Source organism: Cibotium barometz, chromosome 19, assembly GCF_041138505.1.
Source record: "Cibotium barometz isolate CiBa-2024 chromosome 19, ASM4113850v1, whole genome shotgun sequence".
Classification (NCBI taxonomy): domain Eukaryota; kingdom Viridiplantae; phylum Streptophyta; class Polypodiopsida; order Cyatheales; family Cibotiaceae; genus Cibotium; species Cibotium barometz.
This window is the reverse complement of record NC_141064.1, coordinates 20,101,147-20,113,022: the sequence shown is the minus strand read 5'-3', so window position 1 is coordinate 20,113,022 and position 11,876 is coordinate 20,101,147. Positions and strand designations below refer to the sequence as shown.

The window sequence follows — 11,876 nt, the reverse complement described above, 5'->3', positions numbered from 1 at the left end:
ACTCCCTTGTAGTTTTTTGGTAGGGGTAATTCCAAAATAAGTTTGTCCTTGCTCTGATCATTGAAAGTCCCATTCTTGGACACTATATGTCCAAGAATCACTCCGTGTTTTACCCATAATTAGCACTTGTAAGGGTTTAAGGATATTCGATAAAGTTTGCATCATTCAAATATCTTATGTAAGCAAGATATCTTATGTAAGCAAGATAAGTGCTCCTTTCCATGACAAATCACACAAGTCATCTAAGAAAGCTTCAAGAAATATCCTTAGAAAATCTTTAAAGGCAATGTTCATAAACCGTTGGAATGTGGCTCTGGTGCATTTGTCAAGCCAAATGGCATAACTCTATGAGCGTAAACTTTGTGTTTTGTAACAAAAGCAGTTTTAGCTTAATCCTCCAAAGCAATTGAAATTTGGTTATATCCTAAATACCCATTTAAGAAGTTGTATGCTTTCTTGCCAACTACTGTTCTAAATACAGCAAGGGATAATGATCTTGTCTTATTATTGTATTAAACTTTTTGAGATCAACATATACTCATAATTTTCCATTCTTTTTTGGCACAACCACAATAGGTGACACCCAGTTTGAATTTTCAATATCATAGATGAATCCACAATAGGTGACACCCAGTTTGAATTTGGTTATATCCACAAGTCATCCACAATAGGTGACACCCAGTTTGAATTTGGTTATATCCACAAGTCATCCACAATAGGTGACACCCAGTTTGAATTTGGTTATATCCACAAGTCATCTTATGTAAGCAAGATAAGTGCTCCTTTCCATGACAAATCACACAGCTTATTTGTCTCTTCTTTAATAATTTTAGCATACTTTGGATTCATTGGATAAGGTTGCTGATGGGAATAGGTTTAGCATTTGGTACCATGGCGATTGTGTGATGTACAACGTTAGCAGGTAATCCCTTCATATCTTGGTAAGTCCATTCAAAGCAATCCTTATATTCCTCAAGGAGGTCAATGAGTTCGGCTTTCTAACTCTGGGTGAGATCTTTTGCTCTATAAAGACTAGTTTAGGGTGAGGTCTTTTGCTCTATAAAGACTAGTTTAGGGTCTTCTACTTCTTTGACTTTTGTGGGTCCATTCATAGACTTCTCCACCCTCACTATCATGTTTGGAGTTTTCAAACACTAACTCGTGATCTCAAACCATGTAAGACATAATGTTCAGGTGTTAGACACAAGTCAGATTCTGGTTCCTTTTCTTCATCTGCCTTGGTTGTTGCATCCTTAGCCTCTCTCTCTTTTTGTGCTAGCCCATAGTTTCATTTGCTTCTCGTGCCAAATGACTAAGTGTTGGTTCATCGACGACTTTCACTTGGGCTATATCAATCGAGGGTGGTCTACAATACATGACCTTTTGTAACTCTTCTCCACCACAATCATCTATAACCTTTTGATGAGCGTCCACTATCCCAATATATTGTAGTCATTGGACCGTGGTTGTTCTTCCATTCAATCTCTAGTGTCTGTTTGTCTTATAATGTTTTCTTTTCCTCTATTTTCTCAATGATCTCATGCTTCGTTGTTTGAGAAACTTCCTCTTTTGGTTTTGTTTTAGTTTCAGTTGTGGTAGTTTCAACCTCCAATGTTTGTTGTGGTCTCATTTTGGTCTCACTTTCAAACTCCTCATCGAAGATGTACTAATTAGAGGTGGTTGAATCAAAGTCTTCCTCCAAGCTTACTATACTCCCTAATTTCCTTAGTGCTTGGGTGTATGGCACTCATCATTCACAATGGACAACCTTAGGAAGTTCCTTACCATCAGGAGGAGTCACCCATGTTGTTCCTCGCTTATCCCACGTGTCTAATGTGGCCATCATTTGAATCAATCCAAATTATCTCCCTCATCTATGGCGTGTGGCTTGTAGGTTGAATCTTTCTATAGACTTGTGTGCCATTATTCTTTTTGCAAGTGAAGTAGCATTGCAATGGAACAGAATGGATTATGGTATCAGATTGATTTCTAAAAATCCTACCAGGGATATATATGGCCAATCACAAGATCTACTCTAAGTATTGTGAGTCATCAAATTGCAAGTAGACCATCTTAGCTTCACGCATAAAAGGTCATCCACCACTACCCATAGGATGTACATGGCGAATCACAAGATCTACTCTAAGGATTGTGACTACTACTACTACTAAGGTAGCTTGGAGTAGATCTTTTGATTTCTGCTACCAAGTAGCTTGGGCTTCTATGTTCTCTTCTACAATTGGTATGTTTTGAGCCCCATAAGTCTTGTTATTGCATTTACATACGGGTTAGGTTCCTTAAGATTGTTTTCTGAGTTTGGCTTCTCACCACAATCATGTTGAGGGGCATGATGCTGGGACCATTTTGCTCATCTTCAATGACTATCCTCATTCGGCAATCCTTGATCATCTATGCCACAATGATTCATGCTAGAAGACGCAACTTGAGGGACTATTGTGTGCTTGTTAGGACATTCAATGATTCTGTGTGGTCCTTGACAATGATACAATTAAAAAGGAATTCTCTTAGTGGTAGTGTTGATGTCTCGGCCTCTTCCTAACACACAGCTAGCTGATACACTGGTTTGACTGCTCCTCCTAGCATCAACTACATAGTCAAGGTAAAGATGGGATATTTTTTATTGAATCAATCATCCACACTCTAGTTATAGATTATTGATTAAAGATGGGATTAAGCAAAATGCTCCGTGTTAAGCCAAATGATTAAAGATGGGTTGGTAGTGATGGTTTGAAGCCCAAATGATTGAGTTGTCCTTGTTGCCACATATAAATCTCTTTCCTTCATGTATGCAAGAAAGTTGTTGCTTATTAGATAGCCTATACGTAAGATGCTCTCTCCCTACTTCTTTTTGTAAGCATTTTCAGCCAACTTTAAGCCTTTGGAATCATCTTTAGGTGGTTGTCCACATTTCTATATGTTTTGGACAACCTTGTCTTTTCCCTTATGCATGCTAGGATCGATTTTGTTACCAATGAATGTGCAAGTTCTCGATGGCAAGAGCGAAGTTTGTCAATTGTGACAGTGTGCTATATGAGCATAATTGTCTATCATTCATTGAAATCATTTATCCACTAAAGTTAGCAAGGCTTTTAACAATTTTAAATTGATATTTATTCAGAACCATTTTGTTTAATGCTTCAAATTAAAGTCAAGGCCTCTGAGCCTTAGTAACATATTCAAATTAAGTTTAAATTTTTTAATTGTGAACAGTTACTGGAACTATATGCCGTATAGGTACGTCAAACCCATTATCTCCTTGTGGGGTAAGGAAACTACCACTAAGAAGCTAAAACGAATTCGTTGCTATTTTTAGTCCAATAAAACTATTACTGTTAAATTATACCTAATTAAATGCAACTCACTTAAGTCTTTAATCAATCTCTATCGTAGGTCCAAGAATTTACTGAATGGAGCTTACCCTGTGTATTTTATTGTCCACCAGCTAGCCTAAATCCAAATCTTGCAGACATAGCCAAGGCTTCTTGAACCTTATAAATGTTAGCACCACAGAATAATTTCCAACCAAGAAATTGGCTACGTAATCACAGAGCCATTATATCATAACAAGAGCATGAAAATATCCTTACAAACTCGAGCATCAGCAAGGACTTTTGGACTACACATGGTAATGTGGACGAGAAGGAAAATTTGAATATTTAAATCATAAATTCACATGTTTGAGCACAAAAACACACTCAAAGAAGACAGAAACCCTTAAAGGGGAGAGAGAGCGAGACTTTAGGTTCTTTCTCATTTGGTGTAAATACTAACATCTATGAACAAAAAACAATCACAAATTTTCTGACCAGGGCAACAAAAGAATTTTCAAGCCATCTCAAAGTTGTGGAGTACAAGGAACAGTTGTCCATTCCATTTACTTCATCACTCATTTATCATCACAACACAATCATTTTGGGTAAATATCAACTAGTACGTGAGGATAAATGAGTGTTTTTTGTGGCATGATGTAAATGGAATAGTGGTCCATTCCATTTACATCCCACAAAAATCATTTATCCTATCACTTCGGGGAAATATCAACTAGTAAGTTTGCCCCTACTAGGATTGTCTCTCTGGATGGGTGCCATTTAACCCTAAGAAACTGGAGACACCTCATTACACCCAGCTGCATTAAGGTTCTGTGTGGTGTCAGATAATACAATGCTTGCATCATGCCAGCCATTCATGGCAAGGAAGCCAATTATAATCATATACAAAAGAAAGAAACCATTTTAACTGGCGGAGGTAAACCAAGAGCAAATCCTCTCTCCAGTCAGAAACACAATCATGACCAGCAAAGCTAGCAATCAAACGCTGTCAGCAAAGGGGCTTTACACAAAACCCCCACCTGTTAAAAGGGGAGATCTCGCCAACCCATCTAGGATGGGCGGGGGATCACCCCAGCCCGGGAAGGAGAAATGCCTGGCTTTACACACATAACCCCGACCACTTAAAGGGGAAGAGCTCTCCTGTCTTTCTTTCTTCTTCTTCTTTTTTGGGGGAAGAGGGGGGGCATCCAAGCTCCACGCTATGGGCAGGGGTAATGTTTGTAAAGACTTTAAAGAGCATATAGATGTATGTATTGCCTCTGCAGACCACCCACACATTTATACACACCTCCTGCATCGGTCTCATACTTGACCTACTGGAAACCTAAAGATTGTAAAGACTAACTTCATCAAATGCCACTACTATCATTAAGTCCAGACTTCCAAGCAACTTGAAAGGAGATGGGCGTAAGCAATAGCCAGAGCAGTCTTTCATCTAAAATGCTGTGTATTTACCACATCAACAAAAACACAATCTGTGCCGCGCATTTAGCAGCTGCATTTGCCAAAGCTAGCCATGCAAAACAAGGGCAACCTTGTACTAGCAAGAAAACCCCAACCAAAAAAAAACCTAATGTCTGCCTTGTATCCGACTTGCAATGGGCAAAGCATGGCTGCAAGCTGTGCAGGCACCTAACTCTATCATCCATCAGCAGCAACACAAAACCAGAGCAACCTCTGGATCTCAGCAGCTCGTCCCCGGCAGCAACACAGGAAACCAATCAAGCAGATTGCGCAGTATAAGATGGCAGCAGCCTGCTGTAGCAAATACGCAGCCAAGAGCAAGTAAAAAGCTACTTACCTTAGAAAGAAAAAAAACAAGAGTAATGCAGCATAAGAGCAAGGCCTTAAGCACAGGCCATCAAGACCTAAAACAGGATAGCAAACCACTCTGCTAGCCCTACCTGCAAAAGCACGTAAACAGCAAAGATAGAAAACCATATACCTGCCAATCAAGTGTCCGGAGATGACGCTTCGGAATTCTCCCAGTTCTCTGTGCTTTGAGGGCTCATATTCCCAGTACCATTTTTCAACTGAGAAGCACGTTTACTAGGTGGGTGATAAAAACGGCACCGCTCCCGATTGCAATGTCCTCGCACGGAGTCCCGACACACAGTAACATAATTATCCACCACCTACAAATCTCACATATCTCAGTACACGAATGAACAAGCATAGGGAAAACCCCTGTATGGCATAAATAAGATGTGTAAATATTCTGCTCTTACCTGTACTTGAGAATCGGGATGAATGAATCGGCACGAGGCTGCTCGAGAGCAGTTGCCTCTCAGATGAAAGTCTCTACACACAGGTAGCCTGTCCTCATCTGCATAAGGTGTAACCCGCACACTAAGTTCTAGCACAAAGAACATAGTCGATAACTTAAGAACCAAATCAACACACTCACCTCAATTGGATTATACACCTACAGTCATGGAACTAAGCATATGTTGCATCACTGCTCACTTGTATCTTTAACCAGTTTACTAGTGATGTGACCTCCCCACCAGCTACCCAGCTTATAGCCTGCCTACCCATCTTATAGCCTGCCAATGAACTTGCATTTGACCTAGACTTGTGCACCCATCGCCTGCTGGTCACCATGGCCCATGAGTGACCAAGCCCTGCGCTGAGTTCCTCTCTCGCCATAAGCCTGTCGCCTTCTAGTCACCATGGCCTACATACGTTTGACCTAGGCTTGTGCACACATCACCTGTTGATCACCAAGGCTGCACACCCGTCGCGTGCTGGTCACCATGGCCAGTCCTGTGTGATAGAATGTGCAGCGGAAGAAGGAAAAGTGGAAACGAGAGAGAGAGAGAGAGAGAGAGAGAGAGAGAGAGAGGAAACATAGGTGAGAACCTGCTCTCAATATCATCATCCAAAGGAATACATGTCCCGGGCAAGAGGGGAGAAAACCTCGTATGTGAGGGACTGCAGCAAACAATGCTAAGCAAGCAGTGAAGAATGAGGGAGGCAAGCCAACTATATATATGCCCATATGTAGACAGCCGACTAGGGAATAAATCCTCCACGACTGTGGAAATATACCCAAGACTCCATAAAATGGGGAATAATATGGGAAAACATATGTGAGGGGTGACCAGCCCCTCTAGCTAACATGGTCAGCCCTAGAGGCTCAAATAGGACACCAAACAGGAAGCCAGCAAGAAGGGGATGATGTCTAACACCCCCTCTCAGCACCAGATGCTGAGTGAACTCCAAGAAGCCAAAGACGCCGTCCTCGATCAAAGATAAAAGAGTGTAGAAACAAGTACCAAGAAAGCTCCACAAGCAATCTCCTCAGCAACTCACCTACAAAAGCAACAGAACAAGCTGCCAGGTACACCGCTCCTCTGGATGAAAGCAACCATATAGGCTACGACGTGCTGCTCCAAATAATGGTTCCAAACCCAAGTGTAAGAACACTCCCCGAAGTCGAATGTCGTGTATCCAGCTTGGAGAAGGTATAAAAAACCTCGTAACCAACCAAGATCAGATCCTGTAGATAATCTATCCTCGGAGAAGCAAGATGCTCCTCACTAGAACCCTCAAAAGAAAGAGTCAATATACGCCAACTCTGTACCAAGACTCAAGAGTAACCCAATGTTGTACAAAAGCATCCTCTGAAAAGGTCAGCATCACAAGATGTAAAGACTCTATAGAAAAGATGGGGTCCATCTGCTCAAACTCCATACCATGAGTTGCCCAATGCTGTACATAAGTACATGCCACTGAGGTGGGCATCGCAAGATGAAAGGACCCCACATCCCCCTCTGAAAACAGATGTCGTCGAGCTAGTACAAGACCAACCTGATTCTGATCCAAATCCAAAAAACTATGGAAGTACCACTGTGCCCCAGGCATGGTTAGCAACCACAGATCCAAAGCATCCCACTGGGTCCTAAAATCCATCCTCCAAAACAACAAACCTGCAGAACTGGCAAGGAGAGGGGCATCCATCACAAAGAGAGGTAGAGATAGACTCCTCACAATGAGGAAGGGAAGTAGGAATATAAACTGTAGTGGTAACAAAGTCCTCAAAAGTATCACTGATAGCATAAGACTGTTCCATAAGTAGAATCAGATCCCAAGAATCAACAACAAATAAATGATCCATGTGAAAGAATCACACCTCAAGGGCAAAACACCCTCCTTGTCCTACAAACATTGCAAAGAACACAGGCTCAGACAAAATAAACTCTGCTCAAGATCTCAGAAAAGATCACTACTCTTCTCCAAAATCTGTAAACTCCTGTCACAGAAGAAAGTCTCCACATAAACAAAACAACTCCCGAAACTGATCCTCAAGTGAAGTAGCTGGAGATGTAGAAAACTCCTTTGGGAAGCAAAACGCAGCCAAAACACTGCTGTCTAGCAAAAAACAGCACTCCACCACCAACAGAAGGCAAAGAACCTGAAGAAACTGGGAAACCATGTAGGCCAGGAACAAAACACAAGTATAGATGCTCCAAAATCAGCAAAACGCTAACTGAAATCAGAAATTCAGTATCCTCCTCAAGTACCAAACTGCCTCCAAAGCCACAATCCAAACAAGAAACCCCCTCTGCAAGTAATCTGTGTCCACTGGAGAAGAAAACGCAGCCAAAGAAGAGGCTACAAAATTGAAAAATCAGGCCAACCAATGTCCACACCTCCTATGAGGAAAAACGCTGAAGAGAAGATACCCAAGTGAAGGTAGAGCTACCAACAAAAATCAGTCCAGAAAAACGCAGCAACCATGGCTGCAAATCTGAAAACGCAGAGATATTCGGAGCAGTAGAAAGGGCTGAATCTGGAAAAGCAAAAGAAATAGGTACACCCAAGCCTCAGATCAGCAAATCAGCATCAGAAACCTGTAGAAGAAAAAAACACAGAAAATATGTTGTTGCTGGCCTGTACAAAACAGGCGACCAGCACTAAGGGGGGGTATGAATGCTGAGAACTGCTGCAAATTGGTGTAGACAGCCACTTGTAGAAAAACGCAGCAAACTATGTGCTGCTGCCCTGAAAACAGTGCAGAAAACAGGTGTTCTCAGAGGTCAAACTGATGAAGAAAGACCACGGGCTGCTGAGAAGAAACGCCTCGAAGAGGCAGGCGACCAGTAGCAACTTCTGAGAAAAAACACAAGATCTGTCCACCTTGCTGAAAACGCAAAAACACAAAAACACAAGAGGGAGAGGAGGAAGCATCCAACACTGAAGATCACCGGCGCTCTGATACCATGATAGAATGTGCAACCGAAGAAGGAAAAGTGGAAACTCAGGAGAGAGTGAGAGAGAGAGAGAGATGGAGAGGAAACACAGGTGAGAACCTGCTCTCAATATCATCATCCAAAGGAATACATGTCCCGAGCAAGAGGGGAGAAAACCTCATATGTGAGGGACTGCAGCAAACAATGCTCAGCAAGCAATGAAGAATGAGGGAGGCAAGCCAGCTATATATATGCCCATATGTAGGCAGCCGATTAGGGAATAAATCCTCCACGACTGGGAAAAATACTCGAGACTCCATAAAATGGGAAATAATATGGGAAAACATTTTAGGGGTGACCAGCCCCTCTAGCTAACATGGTCAGTCCTAGAGGCTCAAATAGGACACCAAACAAGAAGCCAGCAAGAAGGGGATGATGTCTAACTCTGTGCACACTGCCCACACACCCCCCCCCTCTCGCTTGCTTGAGTTTGTCTCTCTCACGCCATAAACATGCATGCTGCCCCTCTTCCTTCTTGTGTTGCGCCCTGGGCTCCCGCCTGAGCCTCAATGTTGATTTTTCCAACCTGCCTGCTATTTTTCTCTAATTTTCTTCTTCACATACCCATTCTTAGATTTGGCCAAGAACAAAGAAAAACCAAGAAATTGATTAACACAATCTTGTTTCCTTACCATTTTTCTTGCAACCACCCCCCCCCCAAAAAAAAAAAATCAAAACATTTAAAAAAGCAAAGGCAAGTCTAATCTCTCTCTCTCTCTCTCTCTCTCTCTCTCTCTCTGTATAAAATACTAGGAATGCTGAGAGCCCCACCTGTACACCATGCTGAAACAGTGTTACATGGAATGGATACACATCTCAAGAGACCAAGAGTGTATCGACCCTCATTCCGAAGCTTTTCACAGGAATAACACCACCGAGCGACATCCTCAAGCAACAAGAGAAAATAGACACAATGAGGCAAGACTACAAGATGCAAGCCCAAATGTAGAAAGAAGCCACATGGAAGGTGTTAGAAAAAGCAAATAACCATCCATGTTGTGAGGGTGAGCCAGGGTCCTCAGTTTTTGGTCATGTTATTTGTCTCACATGGGAGTCTTTTGATGTAACTGTTTGGTGCCTATATACAGGCCACTTTTCTAACGGAGAAGTGACTAAGTCTTTTGGTCATTTGCATATGATGTGCAACTCTCTCTCTCTCTCTCTCTCTCTCTCTCTCTCTCTCTCGTGTTAATCACATCATCATTAGTGTTAATTATCTTATTAATCATGTTGCTTTGTCTTCACTACCATCCACCTTAGCTTTTGCAACTCTAATTTTGACATGGTATCAAAGCCATGTCCATCCTAACCTAGTCCTCTCTATGAATCATAGGCATCACTAACCTTATCATTAAGCTTTTCTTAATATCATATTAACATAAGCTTCTTATTAAGCCCTCTTCTTCCCTTTCACAAAAAATGTAGCTTTCAGCTCATTGTCATTAACCAGGTGCTTATCACTAATTACCTTGAGGTTTTTTAGTGTTTCAAGCTTCAAATCATAAGTACATGAGTAGTTATTATATGCCAAATTACTTTTTTGCAAAAGTCCCTTGATTTTGATGCATGATCCAAAAACAACTAGTTTTCTGCCCATCTTTTAAGAGGGAGATATGCACTAATCTTGATTAAGGTGCATCATTAAGCATTAATCACTATTGTCAAAGGATTAGGCACTACCCTACTAAGCATAACCAAAGGGTAAGACCTTCCTCCATATCAAGAATGCCGGCCACATTACTATCACTATGCCCGTGCTATGGGCCTTTTGGAGTTCTTAAGCTCCAATATGCACCTCTGCGGTGAAGGAATAAGAAGAACACAACCCAACAAAAGGAGTTGGGTACCATGAGCATTCAAAGCAAAGACATCATGTCCTTGGCCATTGAGCTTAAGGAAAAGAACCAAACAAAGGTCAACAACGCAAGTCTACATCAACAAATGAAGTTGTGAAGTTCACTAAGAGGAATTCGACCCACTCACATGGGTGATAAAGTATGAGGATCAAAGATGCCTGAGCATGAGCTTGATGGAGCTCAAGCAACACACTCATCAATAGCTCATCATGGCATATCTCATTGATCATCTATTGATTACATGTACATACAATTTTTCTTTCAATTTTCCATGGCTCTATATATCCATGGTACCATTGTATCACTTTTTGTCTGATAGACCCTTGGGATCTTTTGTAGATGTTAATCTCTCTCTCTCTCTCTCTCTCTCTCTCTCTCTCTCTCTCTCTCTCTCTCTCTACACACACAACCACAAACATACGAGACCAAAAAGAGTGTCAATGGCATGGCCTTCCGCACAAAACACCCCCCCCCCAAGAACACCCCATTCTTCATCCTCTTGTTAGAAACTGCGTGCGCGCCCTTGGAGAGAGCCTCAAGGATGTCACACTAAAGTTACTGCCTATTGACCATACTCGCATGCAACGGAAACGGCAACAGAAACGGATGATGTACCTAATGGCCTGAAACTAGGTATGCCTAGGAAATGGCGTGTCTTTTAACATTTTTTAGTAGATGTAAATAGAAATGATGAAAAAGTTGACAGAAATAGAGAAGAGACTTACATCATAATTTTAAAGAGAGAACAAAGAAAATTGGCAAAAACTTAGCAGGTCCTAACGTGAGATTAGGAAACAATAAACGGAAACGAAAACGAAAACGGAAACATAAACGGCACCTCTGAGAAACAAAGTTTTTGCAATTTTGGCTAGGAAAAAAGTTTCATGTTACTATGCTACTGACAGATTGCCAAGGAGCACACTCCAAACCACAAAAAACCATCAAAAGCAAGCTGCTAACATCACAATGGATTCAGGGCATACGCGCTTGGTTCAAAATATTAGAATGCAGAAAGGTTACTAGACCAACTATGAAGTTGTAAGTTCTATAACTCCATCTGCATGTCCTCTTGCTCCATCTGCATGTCCTCTTGCAAAGTAGAGTCAAAGATTGAATACTTTGGTACACAGACATCTTACATAGGGGGCGCTTGTGAATGAGCACACCTTAAAACAACAATCCTTCCGCATGCATCACTTGATTCACATTAGATCTCACCATCTTGAGTTTGGAGTTGAGCCTAGAGGGGAGGCACAGGGAAATAGACACTGCACACTGCATGATATGCAGGAAATGGAGACTGAGGAACACACACTCCTTGTTTCCTCAGGTTATGCAAAAATCATACAAAAGTTCACAGAGGTTTTGGAGGGATTGTCACTTTGCCCGATATGTTCAGCAACCAAAAACATGTA

The 11,876-nt window shown here is 41.6% G+C and overlaps 1 protein-coding gene across 2 annotated transcripts in view; it reads right to left on the bottom strand.

The window, feature by feature from the left end:
• Positions 1 to 3,818: 3,818 nt before the first annotated feature.
• Positions 3,819 to 11,876, bottom strand: part of LOC147628326 (zinc finger CCCH domain-containing protein 28-like) — a 28,931-nt gene continuing 20,873 nt past the window's right edge. The window contains exons 10-12 of one of the 2 annotated variants that reach the window (XM_086813416.1): positions 5,579 to 5,676; positions 5,296 to 5,485; positions 3,819 to 5,108 (exon numbers count right to left, since the gene is read on the bottom strand). In XM_086813416.1, the coding sequence (XP_086669542.1) occupies positions 5,303 to 5,485; positions 5,579 to 5,676 (281 nt within the window). In that variant the 3' untranslated portion in view covers positions 3,819 to 5,108; positions 5,296 to 5,302. The remainder of the gene's footprint in view (positions 5,109 to 5,295; positions 5,486 to 5,578; positions 5,677 to 11,876) is intronic. The other variant, XM_086813415.1, reaches the window with a different exon arrangement.